Raw genomic sequence first — 22922 nt, 5'->3', positions numbered from 1 at the left:
TGTTTATCGATTTCGAGAAGACCCGTTTCGCATAAATTTCGGAGCGCTCGCTCTTCTCGCTCCTTTCGTGTTTAAAATTTTCCAAGATGCGAAAGTAACCTCCATTTCCATTTTCTTCTATGGAAAAAAAAATTCAATATCTCACCGTAAAGAAACATCGAAGTAACAACATCAATTCGTTTCGGCTCGGTTTCTCGAGCCCTGAATCACGAGTGCATACCGCATCACGGACGCATCTCGTTATCTGCGAACAATTTCCGTATACATCGTATCTTGGTTTTCGAGGCGTTAATTATATAATAATTATCGTATCATGCGGTGTCCACGAACGCTCGAAAAGACCATCGGGGTGGACTACGAACCGCAAGAATCTTGTTTCATATTGCGTCTCCGATTAAAACGGACGAAACTGTTCGCGGATTGGCTCAGCCGTATTCTCATGACCGACTTCCTGTATTTCAATTCACGATTCCCTCCCACCGTTCCCGCCACGCGGATTTCTCATCCATACGGAGCCGATTAACCACTCGCGCGCACACTTGGTCAATTGTGTACGTCGTTTACTTCTCCACCAGCCATCCCGACTTCCTGTATTCCGGTTTTATCTGCCTCGTTTGTCCGATTGCGCCACTATTCCCAATCCACGTTTCGCGGCTAAACATTCGTGGACTTGTCTAAAAAGAATCGTGTCTCTCGTTATCGATACGCCGCGAAACGACCTCCAGAACCTAGATCGGTCCAATGCACTTGCGCTGATCCCGCGTACCGAGGAAATCTCGTTCGCTCGCCGGCTGGTATTGCTCTTTAAAATTCAATGGAACGTACCGGGGCCCGATCCTTTCGCGATTCCTAAGCGACTTCGTTCCTCTTTGTTCCATTCGGAAGTTTGTTCGAAACTCTCGAGCGTAGACTCGAGCCCGGGCTTAATATCAGATTTTAATATCGAAATTTTTACCATTCGGCTCGGTCACGTTTCGCGAAACCTAGTTCGAGGCCATACGAACCGGGCGTTGTTGTGTCGTTGCGCGCGCGCACGCTCCATCGACGTGTCGGGTTAACCGAGAAGTCGGCTTAGGGTATCTGGGTTCGGCTTAGATAGGCAATTCAACCTCTATACCTGCTCGGATGTCGTCGCGTTGCTGTAAGGCAAATTGGAGAATTTAAAAGGGGGAAAAAAAGAAAGGAATAAAATGAAAGAAGAAGAAGAAAATGGATAGGAAGTTTTAACTCGAGCTCGATCGATCGTTTACTTGGGCGACGATATTCTTCGTTGAAGGAGGGGCGGAGAGAAAATAGTATTTTTTACGAGTAGGTGTCGGATAAATAATATTGTAACCGCAAGACGCGACATTATCGGATACATAAATTAGCAAACGAGGAATATACAGTGTCGCCTTGAAATCTCGAGAGCCAACTGCCAAACGGTTCTTTCGTCGATCGCTTTAACGTAGGTAACGTTACGTGTACGAATTTACCGTAAGGATACATTTTCGAGAACATCACGTTCGACGTTTCGTCAATGTAATATCTAGCTTTCCGTCGGTATATTCGAAGGAATTCGATCTTGGATCTCGCTTATTCGCTTCGAGGAACGTACGATTGTTCTCGAGAACTCTCGTTCGTAAATAACACCATCTCGTTTCTCCAACCCGTACAACACCCGATACGCGTAACGATATATTTAAATTTACACACGATCTCAAATTTGTTCCAAAATGTAACATTTATCGAATTAACCGGCCTTTTCGAACGAAATTCGTTTCAAAATCTAACATTTATCGAATTAACCGGTCTCTTCGAACAAAATTTGCTCCAAAATGTAACATTTATCGAATTAACCGGTCTCTTCGAACGAAATTCGTTTCAAAATCTAACATTTATCGAATTAACCGGTCTCTTCGAATGAATTTTGTTCCAAAATGTAACATTTATCGAATTAACCGATCTCTTCGCACAAAATTTGCTCCAAAATGTAACATTTATCGAATTAACCGGTCTCTTCGAGCAAATTCGATCTCCGATCAACAACGTTTCGCCTTCGAAGGAAAGACACGAATTGTGATCTCTAACAATCGAGAACCCTCGTTGGTAAATCGCACCGTCCCCGTTCAGATTTTGTGCATCGGATTCGCGACCGTAATTCGCTGCCCGGACTTTGTGCATCCGTGATTTTAAAACCGATCGAACGACGCAATTACGTTTCGAGCTTTCTAATGCATCAACGAACGAGATCCATCGACGCCCAATGATGGTCGATCGATCTCCCCCGTTTTATTTCCATCGATGGAAACAAAACGCTCTAGAGTGGACGCATTCTTTACCCCCTCCTCTTCTGTGTATATATACATATATATATATATACACACATACGTATATACGCATATACATATACGTATATACACATCTCTCTCTCTCTATCCTTCTCTCCGTTTCTCTTTCTTGGTAAAAGCGTTCTGCCAACGCTGTAATAGGCGAGGATTGCGTGGGCACGAATCGGTTTCATTGCCACTTAATCGGTCTCATCGCAATTCTCGATCGTACGAGCCACCACGGTTCGTGCATATTTCCTGATTCAGCGAAATGGCGGCTGCTTTCTGTTAGACACGCAAAAAGGAATATAACAATCGCGTTCGATTCGTTCTCCCCCCGCCCCGACGGTGGTCGGCTGGTACTCGCGGCTGTATCGCGTGTCCGTCCTGAGGCCCATATATAGGGGCCCGTTTACTCGGCTTCTGGCTTACAGCATCCGCAACCGCCATCGTGAGTGCATCGTCGTACCAGGGCTGCAACCGGTCGGGGAAGAAACCGTGGATCTCTTCTTTCTGCTCCGTTTGTGTCGCGTTCTGCGCGAGTGGCGGAGCTACCATTCGTACGATACCAACCGAGAAAGGAAGTTCACCAAGAGTCTAGAAAACATTACGGTTATTCGGTGATTCTCGACGTTCTCGTTCAGTGATTCCATCTGAAAACGAAGATACATACATATATATACATATATATGTACATATATATCCAGAAAGAAGAAGGACGAAGAGAATCCACGCGCCCAAGTACAGAAAACGAGAGAAAGGGAGAAGGAGGAGGAATAATACCGAGTATTCGTCGCGGTAGGATCCGTTCCGCGGTACCAGGAAAACGAAGGGCGGGGTACAGAGGGGGAAGGAGAATTCCGATTTATCGGAAAATCGTGGTTCGCGGTCGTGGTACGATCGAGGAGTGCGCGGTCCTTTGGTAATCCGGTCGTGGTCCACCGGAAGGGAAGGAAACTCTACTGTGATATTGGGGGGGCTGAAGATTTTATTCGAGGAGATACGAGACCAACGAAGCTCGAAAGATGCTCTGAATAGATGCTGCCGGTGTTGTTTCGTGATATCTCCGTGCTGTTGACTACGTTGGCTCGACCTGTTGGTATATAGTTTCGCGCCGGTGATCGTGTACACCACGGATCGATTATCATCCCGGTGTCAACAGACTCCAACAAGAGGCGTACAGGCCTAAGCGCGAACGACAATTGAAAGCTTTTTCGATATCGTATCATCGAATCGTCGGTGAAGGCGGGATCGGCTCGGTTACACTGACGCCGAGGGAACCGATTCGCGAACTTTCGTTCGCGCAGCTCTCGCGCGAGATTAAAGGGACACGCGAGAGGAGAGGAGAAGACGATGCCGCGCGACGGGTGCCCGTTACGCGTTTTCCGCGGCTCGGCGGGACGCACGTGCCAGTTACTGTTTCAAATCGCGTGCATCGCGGCCCTCGTATACGGTGACCACGATCGTCACGAGTACTCTGGGGTTGCAGGTAAACGCGAGTGCACCGACTCGGAGTTCAAGTGCCCGAACGGCAGGTGCATACCCGAAAGTTGGCACTGCGATGGCGACAACGACTGCTCGGACGGCGCGGACGAGGACCCAACGGTTTGCCGTAAGTACCTTTTCGTTTCGTTCATATCTCGTGTCCAGGATCTCGGTTTATTTTCACACCGCGCAACGGACCACGGGTTTCACATTTTTTTAACGTTTCAACGCGTACGGACATCACCATCGCGCGAATCTTTTCCTCGAGGATGTGTTTCGATTTTCATTTTCGCGTTCTCCGCTCGTACGATGATTCGAAGCGGTCGCAAATTTTCCCGCGGGCGTCTCCGATCACGACACTTCAATTCCGTTGTTCCGTTCGGCTTCAACCGATTGACTCGTTTGCGGTTTCTTGGTTCACGATCGGCGATATTTTCGACCGTGTAGGGACACCTGCAGCTTTAGGTGGGTTTGGATCACGATCGCCTAACCGAGGAAGGGAGTCTACGTGCTTTGGAGCGAGTAATTTAAGGGGAATCGCGAACTTAATCGCTGGGGAGGGAAAAGAAAGAACGAATGGTTTTTCGGAAAATTTCCTAGTCGTGGGTTTCGTTTGTTCCTTTTTTTTTTCGTGGACGATAGTTTCGAGAACTTGTAAAGTATACTTCGATACTCGTATTCTCGATGTTTATCATTTTACCGAATTTTATTACGGAAAATGGAGCTTGCGTTTCAAGCAACGAAAGTTCTCGAGTTTTCCTTACGTTTTGCACACAGCCATTGTTAAACAAATCGATTGGATCGTTATCTCGAGATTAACTCGTTTTTTTTCTTTTTTTACATTTTACATCCAGCACCATCTAAAACTTGCACGTTTCGTAGACTTCCTTCCCCAAGTATTGTCGAGAGCTGAATAGAGTCCCGAGAGAGGAACCCTTTTCAATTTTGTCTATGGAATACATTTTCTTATGATTGGGGGTACCATTATGTTAAGGAGTCTAACAAGGGAACTGAACGAAGTGTGACGTTTTTTTTTTCTTAACAAAACTGTGCAAAGGTTATAGATAAAGATTGCAATCTTTCCACTGATTCAGCAAAACGTTCGACCGTTTCCACGAGTCGCGTGACAGCTCGGTAGCTCTACTCATTTACAATATTTGATTAAATGTTGAATTTTATTATTATCGTTAGTTCATTAACGCGTTTGATTCCTCTTTGTATACAATTAATATAACAAAGTACAAAGGTGTACAAACGAAACGATCTAAGAATACATCGCGTAACAAAATAAAATTAAAAAATAAAATAAACTAACGTAAAGTAAAACAACAAAATCTTTTACAGAATTATAGCGTTTCTAATATCCTCAATCTATTATCCAAATTTCACAAAGAATGATACAAGAAGAGAAAAAAATCTAGTTGTTTGCAAACACTATTGACCTTAATTATTGTACGATTTGTACGATCAAACATACCATACAAGCTACAACGAAATTCCTAATCATAGTGTCCTCTGACAGTTAATACAAGTACAGATATAATGATCGAAGAAATGATTAATTCGGGAGATGGAATCGTGTCATTTAGGAGTTTGTAAACAAGTAGAAGATCTACTTACACGTGTTCGTGGATTTTATTTTCGTTCAGTTCCCTTGTAAATTCAACGTCTATGGTTCCCCACACTTTGGAGGCGGTGCTTGATGCTGCGCGGTACCAATTGGTCGAAAATTCCGATCAATAGGGAGACGCGTTCCTACCAGAGGAATTCTTTTCAGCTACCAACAGTACCGATCGGTGTAAAATCGCCGATCGAACGAAAATCGGTCGTCGACTCGTCCGAAATGATTTCCACGTGTTTACAGAGCGCAATTTTTATATCGATTCGCGAAACTTCTGTACACGAACTGTGTAAAAAAAAAAGTCTCTCACTTCGTTCCGTAGCGCGTTGACACGGTTGGCCCGAGTACCGGCGTGTATTCACTGTACGATTATTCGTTAACGATTTGTACACGATGCTCGTAACTTTCGCGAACGCGGGACAGTCGCTAGTCATTGGCTGTACGAGTTTATCGTCACGATGCAACGTTACGTCCTTTTGATACTGTGTACCGAAGCTTATCAGGAGTTTGAAAAGGAGTTCAAACCCCTCAAAGCCCTGATTAAACAAGCTCCAATACTGACGAATAAAGCCGGCAAATTCAGAAGCCCCGAACGATATTATTTGCGAGCATTTCGCTACACACGTTGAAGGGGAGGGGGGTCCCTTTCGGAGTTCTAGTGGAAACTTAACCGAATTGCGAGGTGGCGCATAATTAATACGAAACAAAAGGATTCCGATAAGCGTGCACGCGTTTGAAAACCGACTGTTTCGCGGCTACAAAGACTCGTTTTCCGATTAATGTATTTTGACATTACCTATTTTATTCAAGAGAATCGGTTTAATCGGTTTCCCCGACACACGGACAAAGGGGTGATCGTGGACCGGCCGACGCCCGTTAATTCTTCCTGCGAATTGATTTTCGTATTTTTTCAAATTCAATTTCCAATCTTTCTGCAAACTCGAGCAACACGTGTCTGTGAAACGATCGGTTCGGTACCACGGTACGTCCGTTAATCCCGATAATTTTTATCCGTGTTACCTTTTCTCGCCGCGAGAAATTACATTTCCAGCTATAATTCCGAAATCGGGCCGCGGATAGAAAATTTAACCGGAGCTTCCCGTGGATATTCAATGTTTTCGTAGCGTTGCGGGTGAACGAAATTGATTTCGGTTCGAGTGGAGCGAAACGGAACAACACAGTGAACGCGTGCCCCGGCGAGCAACTCTTCGCCCACGAAATTTTCATATTTTCATCGGCTCGAACCCGCCAAGAGATTTAATTCTCAATATCGTAACCGACCGAATAAAACCCACGGGCGCGCGAGGAGTTACCGGAACAATAGGACCGTTTTATTTTCCATAAAGCGAGTCATAAACCGATTCGTTCGCGAACGGGGTGAAACACACACCCCACACACCCATTCGTGTGTATACCTGTGTACCCCCGTCGAGCAGATCGGGGCGGGGACGATGTGGGCATGAAAGAAACGAGGACTCGTAAACGGTTCGTTTGTTACGTTTAACGAGTAAATTATTCGCTGGAGGGGGATGGTAAATCGTGTCCGTTAAACGGAATTATTTCGTTGGACGCGGTCGCGCTGTATTTTTTCTCATTTTTCTTTCTTCTTTTTTTTTGTTTTTTTTTTTTTTTTTTGTATTTTCTGTCGCGCGATTTCCGTGAGAAACATTAACACTGAAACTATCGACGGTGAACGTACTGTTGTTCGTGTTGAATCGTACACGTGTCTTCGAAAAGGAGAAAAGAATTATTGGGTTGACTTGGAATGTCATTTCGTTTCTTTTTTTTTGGTGAAAATGAAACTCGATTCCTTTTAAAGCGTAAGAACATTTTTATTAAATTATATATTCTCCATTTTGGAAAACGAAACGATTTTCGAAAACGAGCGAACCAATAGTTCTCCATTTCAACAATCCTCATCGAATATTGTACTTCTTAATTTATTTTCTTTGTTTTATTTTTTTACCTATCGACAACTCTTCGATCGTTTCACAGAGTATCAAAAAATGAGTCCGAATAAAATATTGCATCGCGACGGTTCAAAATGCGTGACAAATATTGGGTCGTTCGTAAAGTGATTTCGTTTTCCAAAACGAAGAATATATAATTCAATCGAATGTTTGTACACTCTGAAATAAAATCGTGTTTCATTTTCATTTAAAAGAACGAAAAGACTTTCCGAACGATCCAATTAATTTTCCATTTATATCAGAGTCCAGCTCAGGACATCGATATCGGTGTTTTAAACGCGATGTCGAGCTACACTCAGTACAGAGACGATAAGGATTAATAATTGACTCTAAAAAAAAAAAATAAAAAAAAAAAAAAAATTCAAAACAGGTCGAACGAGTCGTTTGGTAGTTTTGGTGTTAATCGACTGCGTATCGTTTCGTTGCGCGCGGGTGAACAACAACAACAACCCCACATCGTCGGATGATCCGACGCGTTTGATATAATTCTTCTCGCGAACGTGTGTGTGTGACCATAACCGTGTATTCCTAGGCGGTATGCATCGTTATTCTCCATAGGTAAATCGTAACGCGATATCGCGTTAATAACAACGACTCACCGACGTCGATCCGATTTCGACGTGAAATCCGGAATTAATATTCATGCGCGGCGCGTGTTCCCATCGCGCGTCGGCGGCGCACGTTCGGTAATTAATATTCAATTATAATGGGCTAGCGTGCAAACACGGGGTGGCGCGGGCACCAGTTCCCGCTGATTACTTTCGCGTTTTGCTAATTGTTCGGTACGATCGTCATTCGGTAACGATCGTTCGCAATCGTCCCGCCAATTAGGCTACTCGAGTTTCGGTTTCCGAGCGTCAACAACCACGGTGGACCGGGTTAGCTCGTGCAACGGACTCTGGAAGTTCACGGAATGCGAATCGTGCACGGTTTGTTTATAAATATCGAAATTGTGCACCGGCGAAGTCACGAGAAACTACAGTCTGTTCCAAAAGAGTATGTCGATGATATCTGTTGTTAACGAGTGCTGCGTACGTAAAACAATTCGCTGTCTGAGAATTGAAAGCGAAAAATGGAATCGTTGCACTGCCTTGGCCGTATAGGAGCCCTGATGCAAATTTAATGGGGAATGTATGGTTCATAATGAAGCTTGAAGGAAAACGTACCTCGAGATTCAAAATTCTAATAGCTCGTATTCGAAGAATATGGAGATCGTTGTCTCAGTATCGTACGACGAAAAATTGATACAAATCGAGTCGATGCTAAACTTCAATCGATGATGCAGGACTTGTTGTTAAATAGGAACGTATTAGTGTCTTAGACGTGCATTCGATTCGTACGGAGCTTTGTACGAATGAATTTGTGTACAGAGAGTATCGTCGATATGTTCTTGCGGAGCAGATTATACGTGAAGTTGTAATAATAAAGCGATGTGTATATCGTCCTGTGATAAAAAATATGTCTCTATGCGTCTTTCGTCCTAAAATGTGCATTTCAGGAGAACGATGCGCTTTAGGAATATTAAAAGAAAATAAAAACACGGATCGTGGACAAATGCTGTCCGAGCGATACGAGATTTCGGTGTTTCTTTTCTTTTTTCTTTTTTTTTTAATCATTGTTTCCAACGTTGGGTAGCTTGAAAAAATATCTTCCTGTTCTCAGAATCGTCCTCCAGAAAATGTGTATTTCAAAAAGGTAAAACTGCTTTGGGAATACGAGAGGAGAAAATCAAAGTTGCAGGTTCGTGCCCTGGGGAGTGCAATCTAGGCACGGGATTCTGGTAGCGAAGTATGATCGTTCGTTGCTTGTTATGGAAAACAGAATAATGCAGTGATAGTATAATCGCAACGGGAATATTTATATTGTTATTACTCGACCATTATATTTTAATATATTTCACTCGGTAGATTGTTTCTTTTTGTCGTATGCAATACATATATATATATATATATATATATATATATATATATATATATATATCGGTTTCTCATTCATTGTAACACATTATTATTTGTATTGTTTCATAATTTCGGACATACTTACTCTTTCCCCCGAAGATAGCTTCAAACCGGAGATCGAAGCTGATAAGAAATAATAAAAAATGACTCGGAATGATTATACAATCACTGTATTATATTAACGGTGAAACTTGACTTTTATTACCGTAACAATTACAAAACACATTTTTGCGGAGGAAAGTTCGCGGAACGAGGTGATATCTTTTATTACAGGACAATCCATTCGTTTACTTTCAACGCGTATTTTTATGCGGCCAGTACGATACGTGTTAAGCGTAGTTACGTAACAAAAAGGTATAAAAGAACGCGAAGAGTTTCTACAATAAATGACCATCGTAATTTCTGGATTTCTCATTCGTTGAACATTTACAGGAATTGAATGGACGATTAAACAAGGAACAACTGAAAGATAACCGAACGTTTATTACAATCTATGTGTTCAACTACAGGATTGTATATAAACATTGCTAGTGAGCGCACCTTAACTACGTCGAACAGTAATTCGCGCGCGAGTGTCTATCGATTAAAATTATTATTATCGTCTCTTACGGTGAAAATAAAAACCATTAACAAACAAGCTGCGTAAACGAAACTAAAGATTCTATAATACGTACCGTAAAATCCGTGGATCGTGGCTGGAATGTTTGTAGAAAATCGGATAATTTTTTAAATATTTCTTTTAAACGCGGTTTACGAAAAACGTGAAACATTTATAAAAAAACGAGCGGATAATGTGAATCCTTCCCACTACTAACTAAAAGTATAATAGTACTGTTAAATATTAACGACCAATCCTGTAACAGCAATGGTATGTTTGAATATTTGAATAATATACGTGCACATTTGTGTTTGCGGTAAACAATTCATAGTTGCTCCACATACGGTGTTGGACTTTCTTCTGAAATTCCTCGGTACAATTCTCCGGCAGTTTCGGCTAAATATAATCGGTAACATTTCGGAAAGTTCGGTTTAAAAATAAAAATGCATAAAAGATTCATTCCCGAAAGTTTGTTTCAGAATTTGTTCGGCTATCGTATTATTAACTTGAACATTTAACTCGAACATTTTTCGTCGATTGGAGTACGAATTAATAAACGTGATTAGCATCCCGTGGCTATCGAGCGAATCAGTTAATAACGAAACGTTTCTCGTCCAATGATCTATCTATATCGTTGTAGAAAATTCGTGTCGTGCACACGAGTGAACGAACAGGGTAACATTTTCTCGCGTTGATTTTTTGGAAGATGAAAGAAGACGATGGCGTGGCTCGAAGCGATTCTCGATCGACCCGTGTAAAGCGATTCTCTCGCTGCAGACAGAGGTATGTGAAAGTGCAACTTTTCGGACCGGTTTCATGCAGGTGAGGCGGATTGATGCATGAACGAAAGCTACCGTTAGCTTTGCGACTGTCTGGACCACTTCCGGCTGTTTCTTGTCTCGTTCGAATTCAGCCAGACTTTTACGAAGTTTCCTTGACTCTTTCGAAAACCTTTTAAGCTGACCCTTTCCACCTGATGAAGAGCTCGAGTGCAGAGGCGGATTAAAATTTTTAAGTATCGAAACCGATACCTCAGAGGGACATTTAAAAAATATATTCGTAAATAACGCGTATTTGTCGCATTATCGTTTATAATCGCTGATAAAATTAACGTGAAAGACACTCGCGTTTAATATCGCGTATTAAAATAAAGTATCATATTTGCAAGTTATATTCGATATAATATAAAATTTCTAATAAACTTACTATTGCGATTTAGTATGGTGTACGTAGTATATTTGCTAATGCAATGTAGTGTAAAATATCCAGTAAACTTACCATTGCAATACAGTATAAAAATAATAGAAAACTTACTGTTGCAATATAGTATAAAATATCTAGTGAACTTATTATTGCAATGTAGTGTAAAGTGTACGGTACCAGTGAACTTACTATTGCAATATAGTACAAAATATCTAGTGGACTTGCTATTGCAGTATAGTAAGTTTAAACGTTCTTAAAATCGTTTACTCCCATTTACGATGAGTAAGTATCATATTCGAAAGATATTTGAACGATAACGTAAGTTTTGGTCCGAAGAGAATGCAAAGTTACTCGTGAATATTTTTTCATCTGAATTGCGCATAGATTTCGACACTCGGGCTCTATAATCGATCCACACGACAAGAATTATAAATCGCAAACTTTCTGTCCTGTACTGTAAGCTATGCAACGTTGTCCCGTCGGTGTGCGTAATTAAATAGTTCGGTATTGACGTTGTCTCGCTATCGATACGTTCAATAGCGTGACCCAAATGCGTGTGTATAAATCAATTTCACGAATCCCTATTCGTCGATCGCTACCGCTTTGTGTTATAGTCGCAGTTAATCGAATAGTTTCACAATAACGTTCCGCTATCGATGCACACGACGATGAAACTTAGATGCTCGTATCTCGCGGGGTTCTGTTCGAAGAAGATGCATTTACACGATAAATGTATACGTTCCTGTGGACTCTACTCGTTAGAGAGACGACACTTGTTAAAAAGAGTAACTTTTACGATCGTTCGGACCCCTCTTCGATCGATCCGTAATTCATCGAATTGCGTTCACAAGAGCCCTTATTACCACGTCGTTGAGTTTCTTTCGATCGTGGATTTTGCATAAACATGGCTCCGAGCGAGAAAGAGGTTTCTCGCTTCAATATCCACGTTTCGTTCTTAAAATCGCGCAAAAGTTACCATCTTTCGCAAATAACAAAATCCGTTACGTTAGAGTCTCGATCTGGCGGAATGTTGATTTCTAAAAATCTTTATTATCGGAGTAGTTCATTCTGGTCCTTATTAACCCTTAACGGACCAATTTCGATACACAAGCGACACGGTACTTTTACTTACTGGGTCAGATGCCGCTTATTAGACGGCAAGAATCATTTTATTCGTTTTATCAATATTATCATTCACCGTATTTACAATTAACGCGTCAAGTATCGTGCCGGGTCACTTCCGTGAATTTCTTTCCGCTTGTTATTCATGTTAATTAGATTTTATCGCGATACTTGCAATTGTTAAAAGAATATAAAATTTCAATCGTCTTGTTGTCTTATCGCCCTGAATGTATATCCATAAATTTTCATTAAGAAATAGATATTTTCTACACTTCGTCTAAAAATGTTCGGTACAATGTTTATTATCGATAAATTTTCATTAAGAAATAGATATTTTCTACACTTCGTCTAAAAATGTTCGGTGCAATGTTTATTATCGATAAATTTTCATTAAGAAATAGATATTTTCTACACTTCGTCTAAAAATGTTCGGTACAATGTTTATTATCGATAAATTTTCATTAAGAAGTAGATATTTTGTACACTTCGTTTAAAAATGTTCAGTGCAATGTTTCTCCTCGTATGAAAAATAACACGGATCCGGCGGTAAATAAACTAGAAACACTTCCGGACCGTTAAGGGTTAAAGTGTTCGAGGTTGATGAAAGAAAATTGATTTTCCCTGAACGTAGGCAACGCTACACGTATTACTATATTATCGCGTCCGGTAACGCAAATTATACCCGCTCGTCGAATGTCAGACAATTTTATTTTCGTCCCCGTCGATCGATCATGTGAAAATTCGTTTATCGGAAATGCGTTGTCTCCCTGTTGCTTCCGATAATCGATGTTCCAGCGAATCAACGATTCCCAACGCCGAAAAAATAATAAGTCCGTTGCATACGATGAACGAGACGAACACTCGATGTCCAATTCGTTCGAGTTTTCGATGGTGGAAATATTTTCAAACGACGGGACCCGCCCCGGTTCGCAATTTATTTTAATTTAATAACATCGATTCCACCGTTAATCATTTATAGAACGTCGAGTTTTTAAAGCGAGATATATCACACGGTGACAAACGAAAACGGAGTTCGTTTGTCGATGCTGGACGGAATTTTCCCGAAGAATTTCACGCAAATTGTCGGGTAAAATGTAATTCGCGGTACAGTGGAGAAGGGTCCTAGTTTATTCCATTTGACGTTTCTTTCCTGGATTATATTTGAACGTGGTTCGTTGTGTGTGGTCGATCGACTAGAACTGCGCATGTTGCGGTAAATAATTCCAAGAATGTGTAAAGAGTTCGTTACTAACCCAGACCTTATCCATACTCATAAATATAGAACAAACAGAAATAGCAATCCCTATCGATGGTTACGTACCGCCTAGGAAAAGTTCTAAAATTTATTTAATTAAAATTCAGCCCGGTTACGACGCGTTCCTCCCTAAAATCGATTTTTTTTTACAACAAACAATTTTATCCCGCATTCTTGGCCAAAATTTTTACAAAGAGACACCTTCACGTTGTGTCGCGAATTATTGAACACCTCGTGCAATTCGATAGAGAGACGTGAAGTGAAACGTTTCGAATTAAAAAAAAAAAAAAAAGAAACGGGTAAAATGTACGGGAAAAATGTTATTGTTCCGGTTTTGTTAATTAAGGTAGGACCGTGTTCGACGATACGATGTAATATTCCATAGCTTGTTGCCTGACCTCTTCATCGGTCGCATTTGCAAATAGTAGCGTTCGATACGATTGCATTTACCTTAGCTATATCGAAGCGCGTTCAATTTACATAACTCCTCGTCGTGGAGTGTCTTGAATGAATCGAGTGGCATCGATCTCCACTTTGAGCGGCAGGTATCGTCGATCGCGATCGTGATCGCGTTCGTGATCGCGTTCGCGAAGATCGCGCGACGTCCGAAGTACGCTTTTAATATTAATTACTCGGACCTGTAACGTGGGGAACCCTTTCGATTGCTTTAATCATTCAACGGTCGCAATATTGCAGTGGCAATTAAACCGTGGAAAAGACGAAAATCAGAGAGAAGTGAACGATACGTGAAACGAACGTATCACGGGAAAACGAAATAAAGAAAGGCTACGATTAATACGAAATAATGATAAATAATCTTTATTAAACCGATTAGAGGACGTATCGGTAGGAAGTTTATTGAAATTTTTAAATAATGTATCGTTGAAAATATAAAATTAGAATAGAAATAAAGAAATAAAGAAACGCTTCGGTGTTTGAAAATAATAATAAATAATGTTTAACAAACGAGCGGTAAATGTACCAGCGGAATGTCTATTGAATATTTTAACGCTTTCGATCTCTTTTCAAGGCTCGCGTAAATAAGTCGCGGAATGTATAAAGTAAGAGGAAAATCGGAATAAAGAAAGGTTCGGATTAATACGAAATAATAATAAATAATCTTGAAAACCGATTAATGGACGTACCGGTGTAAAAGTGTATTGAATATTTGAACGCTTTCGATTCATTTTCGGTGTCCGTTTAAATAATAAGTGGCTGGAAATATAAAATTAAAAGAAAATCGAATGCAATTAAAATAATGAAAAACCAGAGGTGCAGAAATAATAAGTTAAAAAGTGTCGCGTCGGTAATACAGATTCAACGTTGCGTGAAATAAATTTTAAATGAATTACAAATATTGTTGTTCCTTGTTTCGTTGCGGAGCTCCGCGATTTTATGTTATTTTTGCCCTGTTAAATATTTTTCTAATTTTCAACGTCGACGTTACTTATTTTTGAAAAGTATCAAAAAGAAAAAGAAGGAAGGTTTTGAGAGCATTCGAATGTTAAATTGGCTCGTTAAAGTCCATTAAAATATCCGCTGTGCAAAATATTTGCCAGAAAATATACCGCTCGATGGTAGATGCCGTACTTTTTTTCCCTTAATTAACCGGATTATCGGAGGGAAAATCGGATCGTGAACCGTGATTGCGAAGCGTATCGTGTCGCGGAAGCGCTGTTATCTTGTCGGTCTTGCTGCTTAAAATCGAAATCAGACATCCAGGCGCGAACGCGAGGTGTCAAAGGCTAATGAACAGCTCGATAACTAAACACAATACGACGTTTCGTCTCGTACGTTTCGAGCGACCATTTTGCACGGCAATGTCCTTAAAAATCGCCCGCAATCCGTTAACAACAGAGCTCTGAGTGTATTTCTCATTCGACCTTGCCGACCGTTCACCGAACTTGTCGACCGTGTCGTTACTCGCAAAAATATTCTTACCCTTCCAACACGGTGAAAATTGCATCTTTCTTCGCGAAAATAGGTGACTACTGCAACGTAAAAACCCGGCGGTAACTCGAAAAGAAGGTCGGATACTACAAATGTTTATATGACCTATTTTTTTTTATTACTTTCTCGCGTTGAAAATGTATCCTCGAAACTCCGCGTTTCGCACCGAGTGTCGCGCCACCCCATGTAACGGAATCGTTTCTCTCGTGTGATCACGGAACTACTCGTGTTCTCTCGGGTCTCTATATCCTCGCGTCGCGTATCGATAACGAGGTAATACGTGTAATCGCCGTTCGACGAGAAAACGGTTTTCCATTCGAAAGCAGGGAGAAGAAAGAATATCTCATCGCACGAATTTCGAAAGTCATCACCGTCGTACGATCACTGGACTTTCATTGCCTCTGGTTCGATTCTCTTTCGCGAAGCTCGCGCGTCGAAGGAAACGCCGCCAGTTGTTCGCCCGTCCCGATAAATCGCCCGTTCGACGACAATAAATCGCGTGGCCGATGAAACGTTCATAACGCACGCGCTCGCGTTAGCAGCCCATTAGCGCGAGAGAATGGGGATTGGTTGAAAGAACGGCCTATGGAGGGGGGGGGGGGGGGGGCGAAACGAAAAGAAAAATAGAGACGGAAGCGGGATAGAAAAAAGGAATGATGAAACGATTGCGATCAAAAGGGTCGAAACCGTGCAGCGGTACGGAGTTTGAGTGCAGCCCGGGGGAGTGCATACCGATGAGCTGGCTATGCGACTATCAGCCCGACTGCTCGGACGAACTGGACGAGAAAAATTGCCGCAGTAAGTTGTCGATAAGTCTGGGTCGATCGTTGGGCGAGCCGGCGAAGGGGCCAAGGAGGAAAGAGAGACCCAAAGGCTGAAAACTACGGAACAGGCGACGGACGGGATTATTAGGAGGGAGGGAGAGAAACGATAGAGGGGGAGCGGAGAGAGACAGAGACGCCGGTCTTGGAATCGCAAATTGCATCCCTTAACCGTTGAACTCGTTTTCCATCGAAACGGAATTGCGAGTCGCCCACCGGAAGAAAATAAATTACTGATCGAGTAAATAGCGGGTTTTGAAATTTACGTAGTCGCCGTGGTTTTGGCTGACGTTTTTATTTTTTTCCCCTCTCTTCCATCTTGTCGTGGTAGGAGGGGAAGTTAATTTTTTTTTTTGAACGAAAACAATTTTTTTTTTTTTTTTACGAATTTCTACGCGCTTACGAAATTGTCGGTTAATACGTACCTTGACAAAGTATAATTTTACTGTTTCCGGCGCTGTTCACCGATCTCGCCATTCTTTGATCCTTAACTAGCGAACGTGCGTCTGGCCAGCTGTAATTTGAGACCTGCGCTATTATAGCAATTTACGTAACGAGAATGTCCAGCGAAAATGCAAAGCGGCTTGGTAGAGTGTATTAATATACGCGGAATTTATGAATTTGTTGCAAAATGTCAAACGAATAAGCGCAAAGTGAAAGATAATACGCGGGGAGTGATCTAGAGGGCGTCTTGCGTAAGTATCGACAGGAAATTGGACGCTTGTAGTTTCGCTGTTTTTCCGCTGTTTCTGAGTTACGAGAGGGTTACGTTTTTTTATTTTCTTTTTTTTTTTTATTATATTTCGAGAGTATATAAAAATACGAAGATAATATCTATTGTAAAAATCATTTAATATCAACGAATACTCGAAATTGACACAATGTTGATACCAAATCGTAACTCAAATAAAAAAGAATAATTATATCAAGTATACATACAACAATATTTAACAACCTTATATTTTCATTGATTTAGAAAACAGCCCGGTAAACATTTATCATACACTTTCAAGTGTTGTGTTACCCTCCCGTTTTTTGCGTATCCTTTATCTTCTTTGTTACGTTTAGCACGCGTAAAAAAACCGTACATTTTCATTGCAGAAGAAAAAAGGTAAATCAAAAGTAAATTTCGTAAAAATGTTAGTAAAAAGACAAAAAAAATCCTGAAAAATATTCCATATTTGCGTTTCAAATCTGTACGAACGCAAGCAAGAAATATTTACTCGAGATACTCTGTGACTGAAACGAAAAAAAAAAAAATTTTTTTTATACATTATCCGGTAAGTACATGTCGCTCGAATTAACTCTTCCAGGTACGGTTGCTGAACGCGTGAAATTATACAAAATAACTAAAACTAGAAATAGATTAATTAAATATTTATTAATTAGACATTGATTAAAAAATAGATTAATTTAGATAATTAAAAATGGAATATTAACGTTTCACCTGTGCAAAGTTATTTTCATTTTTCACTGTTGAAAAGTACGCATATCGGTGTATGAAAAAAGTAGAACGTTTCTTAACCGACTGCGCCCCAAAGAGTTAAAGCGTCGATATTATATCGACCTGCTATTGTATCGAACATTGAAAAAAAACTTGTGTGTCAATGTCGAGAGGTCGCGAGGTGACATCGAGATCGGGCAAAACTGTTTCTGAATACGATTGACCCTGGGGATGCAATTCGCGGGTTTCGAGACAGCTCTCCTCTCTCGACGAAAATAGAACACAACGATGTCGGCATTGTACGTGCGAACGGGGGCCTTGGTCTGTGCGCCTACCAGGCGCCTCGTCGTGCTTTGGAATGAAAATTAGTCCAATCGATTTATCATCTTGTAGGGATGAAGAATTGCACGGCGGAACAGTTCTCGTGTCACTCGGGAAACGGCGAGTGCGTGACACTTACATGGATGTGCGACGGGAACCTAGACTGTTCGGACAGTTCAGACGAGGCTGAGTGCAGTAAGCTTATGTACAGGGGCTCCTTTTACGCTTGCGCTTCCTTTGGTAGCTTTGTTTCCTATCTCCTGAACACGTTGACCGCCAAACAACGAGCATCGCCCATTCAGTTTCCAACCAGAGCGATTTAACGAAGCGGTCCGACTGCTTCAATTTTCCAGCTTTTCATCGCGCCGGTAACGAATCGTTCTCAAGTGTTCACGATTCCTCGTCCGAAAGTAAACGAAATCTGCGAGATGAATTTTCTCCGTACGAGACACCGTTTACGAGAAAATCGACTTTGAACGGCCGCCGGGGCGTGTGATTACTTTCAATGACGTTTTTCTCGGAAACGGCGAACGGTACGAAAAAACGTCGTATCACGTTTTCGATGTACTTTGCCACGAGAAATCCATTTTCGATCGTATCTTGCCACGAATTACGCAACACGGTTGTCACACGATAAGATTCGATATCGCGTGGATATATATTACGGTTTGCTCGAGGAATGGATACACCGCGGGTAATTTTCTACAAACTGTACGACGACGAGTTTGCGGTGTTATATATGATTTTTGATCGAACTAATACATTATTTATGATCCTGAATCGAACCTGGCGATCAACGTGTTAAGGTTTCTTTTAACTCTCGACTGATAAGGTGGTCGCGTAGATCGTTCGTATGTCGCGTGGTTCGTTTTTGATACGGTGAAATTTTATATAGCGAAACCGCGGGGGAATGAAATTTCTTATTTATCGACGTTGCGTTAAACGTCTGGAAATTATGCAGCGAGCGCTTCAACCTGTTAGTTGAGAATTGATACGCGATTAAATCAATGATAGACACGCTTTTCCTTAATTAAACGACCGAGGTGTGTGGAAACGAGTTCTTCTTTTGGGAACGTACAAGGAACGTGATTGCAACTGAATGCATGCTCTCGCTTAATATCGTCACTTCGGAACCATTATAAATGTTAATTGTGCAACAATACTTTTTATCGGGCCGATAACATCGTACGCGAGAACATCGACATAATTTCGACAACGGAGAATAAAAAAATCGTAATGAATATTCAATGACACGGTGATGTTATAAATTTAAATAATATTCCTATTCTTTCGCGTTCTTCGAACAATCGGAATTATTTATAAGAGACGTTTTCTTGCGTGGAAATAAATTTCAATCTTTCGTTTGATTATTTCTATTTTTCGTTATTTTCACAAAATATCGGTAATACGAGTTTCTCGATTGCACGAGTCGCCGCGGTGTGGCGCGAAATTTGAAATGTTCGAATAGTCGGTGACGATTTTTCGTATCGGTGAAAGTTGCACGAAAATGATTAAACATAGTACGGAGCGATGTACCGCTATTACTCTGTTAGACGGTTCCTATAGGGTGCTTATTATGGTGAATATTAAAAGTTAACGTCACAGCGGCTGCGCTGTATGCACGAGCGCAACAACTAAAGCACCATGACACCTTCACTTCGTATTTTAAGGATTAATACGGAACACCGTCTGCTCCGTAATCGTTGCATGCCACATGCTTCATCCTAATTAATAATTGTTGCACGTACGCAAATCCCACCACCGCTCGGATATTGCGGGACCCTCGTTGTCCTTTTTATTACGCTCTAAATATAATCGTTGCAATTACAAGGACGTTTTCATTCTCTCTTAATTAGTCTCTCGCATGCAACCGCATGATTGCAGTAACATAAGTAATATTTGTCCCTTCGCAGATGCATCTACTATACTTCGATTCTATCTTTCCTCACGTTTCACCGATCCATTAATATTCTTTCACGAGAAGATACATCTTATGGGTTCTGCGTCATTTTTCATTCGTTTTTTTTTTTTTTAAACATTACAACGACCGATGTAAAAAATTTCAAAGTAAACTTGAAATACCACGAGGCGTTGCGAGCCTCTGCCGTGAATACTGTAGTCTAAAATTTCACGCGTTTTCGGTCTCTACCATTTTTTTTTTCTCTCTTCTATTCGCTTGTGTTTGTTTTTCCATATTTCGAGAACGAGTTTTAAATTCAAAAGTAATTCTTAATCCCGCGAGACGGGCAAGTTTTTGCGTTCTACGTATTATGTTCTCGAATTAATAAACGCGCGCATCATTTCTCGGCCGTGTTGTTACTTCTCTTGTAATATTTCAAAAGTAAACGCTGAATTTCTTTTTTTTTTTTTTTAATTTTTATTTCGAGTATCGTCACGGATGTGTATGCTATAAATATATGTACAGAATGTTCTTCCTTCCTTCGCTTGGAGTAACACGATGCAATCTCTTAATACATTCCGGGTTGAGATCTTCCGTAAAATAATCGGGCAAACTTTGCCTCGGGAAAGCTTCGGACGTCTGACGGACAGATTGCACAAGCTACAGTGTCTACGAAACGTTCGATTTTTCATCAAGTGACTTATGATTTGTCCGCCGTGACGATTCCATTTGTTCTATCGTTGCTGTTTCCGTAGAATTTCTCTGTTATTTCTTTCTTTACCTCTTTACCGACTCGCAGCACTGACCTTTCGCTGTTCGATGTGTCTTCTATTATTTCCTTTTCTTTTTTTTTCGAAACAAAAAGAAATCGTATATTTTATCGTCCGAAGAGATATTTCATCGGTATAAAGGTATCGTTTATTCTTCGTTCGATGCGAAATAAAATCGAATGGAACCGCGAGGGGTCAGAAAATATGAAATCGATGTATGTTTTGTACGAGCAATCGGAAAGGAACGTCTCAAATACGTCCCATTCGGAAATTATGTTCGTGTAATTGTAAATTTTCGTTGATCATTGTCGAACGATCGGTGTTGCGCAAGCATTGTTATTGTTTAGAGATCGACGCAACGCGTTCGTTACGTTTGCTCGGTGTAACGTGTAACGTTTTGACTGCATGTTACGCTTAATGTTAAGCCGTGTCGTCGTAACGGTACACTGCACAGTGTCCGTCGTTGATCAAGGAGCGGTTAATTACCACGGTTAATTACAGGACCATGCTAAGAAACTTATTTCCTCGGGCGTATCGTCTTACGAGTACAAATAGTTCATCGCATAATTTAAACGTAGCTTTCGTCGCGAGAGTAGCTCCGAACGTAAACTTCGCTAACTTGGATTTAATTTATTCGTAATTAACGTGCCGATTTTAGAGCGAACTTCGGCTCACGGCTGAGCACAGTTGCGCACGGTTTTTCGCGCGGGATCTTGTACAGAATTTCAAGATTACGAGACAATCTCTGGAGCCGCTGATACCGTTTCTTCTCCCAACGACAAAAAAAGAATACATGCACATGGAACGAATTCTTATGTTTCGTCGAAATTAACTATTTAATGGAACTGTAGCTTGTTTCGTCGAAATTAACTACTCAATGGAATTCAATCTCTCGACGAGAGCAAGGAACGATTTTTTTGTTTTCGTTTAAGCGATTTTAATTTCCATCGTGATTATTTTCCATTACCTGAGCACATACAACGTAAAGAATATACAAGAATATGCAGAAAAATTTTGGTGCACGATAAATGTGAAACTTTTGGTACGCGATAAATGTGAATTTTTTTGGTACGCGATAAATGTGAATTTTTTTTGTACGCGATAAATGTGAAACTTTTGGTACGCGATAAATGTGAATTTTTTTGGTACGCCATAAATATGAAACTTTTTTTGGTACGCGATATATGTGAAAAGTTTATGTACGAAATAGTTGTTACGGATCGTATATCGCGGTTGGATTTTTATTTTATTATCATATTGTTTGCAACTTTCGAGGTACGACTTGGTGCAACTGTTATAAACGATAAACTACATTAACGATGTATAAAAGCCTTTTGCCGTTTCTTTGGTCAATATGTACGACGTGGAAACAAAAAGAAAATTACAAATTCTTCGTAAACATGTTACGCGAACTCGAATTTCTGGATTTCTCGTTTCTAAAATTTTGCACATCCGTCCGAAAAGCATCGGTGACCGTGTTTGTTTGTCCCGCGTTCGGAAATTTATTCTCGTACATAAAAGTCGTCATCCTTTTACAATTCGAACGCCAATGGTCTCTTCCTACGAAGTGTTTCGCTACCGAAGAAATATGTGTTCTTAGATCCACGTTAAAGATCGTACGATTGAATTATCAGCTCCTTGATAACGCGAAACGGAGTTAAAAAAGAACATTTATACGTTTCACTGTTCGCGATCTTGCGAAACCGTCTTTTTTCGAAGACACTTCGATAGGACGGTGGTATTCGTCCGGGTTCCTTTGATGTAAAATTTCCATCGATTCAATCCCCTCCGAAAATTGTGGAGAACCCGGACCGAAAAACTCGAATGGAAATTGCATATCTATTTTTATGTTCTCTTGTTCTTTTTTCTTCCTCCCAAGTGTTTCTCGTTTGCATCGTACAAGTTTTACGTGTTACAAAGCGTAACACAGTGGACGATCAAATTATTACGAACATTTTCAAACTGCTACTTATTCGAAGTTTGGTCTCACTTGAAACGATACTTTTGTCTTGAAAACAAAAAAAAAAAAAAGAAGAAATATAAGAAACGTATTACGATACTCTTCGCAATATTTGAAACGTTGCAACATTTTAGAAACTATTTTAAAACTTTTGTCACGTTTTGCGATAAACATTGATGAAATTCGATTGAAGAAACTATATCTGTATCTCGAACCAGAAATACAAAGAAAAAAT

At 40.7% G+C, this 22922-nt stretch overlaps 1 protein-coding gene across 4 annotated transcripts in view; it reads left to right on the top strand.

Annotated features, from left to right (window-relative positions):
* Positions 1–22922, top strand: part of LOC143146243 (low-density lipoprotein receptor 2) — a 58053-nt gene that overhangs the window by 26013 nt on the left and 9118 nt on the right. For 3 of the 4 annotated variants that reach the window (XM_076310352.1, XM_076310355.1, XM_076310354.1), the window contains 2 exons: positions 3799–3921; positions 18130–18252. In XM_076310352.1, the coding sequence (XP_076166467.1) occupies positions 3799–3921; positions 18130–18252 (246 nt within the window). Of the gene's footprint in view, positions 1–3798; positions 3922–16149; positions 16270–18129; positions 18253–22922 lie in introns of all 4 variants that reach the window. The other variant, XM_076310353.1, reaches the window with a different exon arrangement.

This window comes from Ptiloglossa arizonensis, chromosome 4, assembly GCF_051014685.1.
Source record: "Ptiloglossa arizonensis isolate GNS036 chromosome 4, iyPtiAriz1_principal, whole genome shotgun sequence".
NCBI classification, from domain to species: Eukaryota; Metazoa; Arthropoda; class Insecta; order Hymenoptera; family Colletidae; genus Ptiloglossa; species Ptiloglossa arizonensis.
This window is presented reverse-complemented; position numbering and strand designations above follow the sequence as displayed.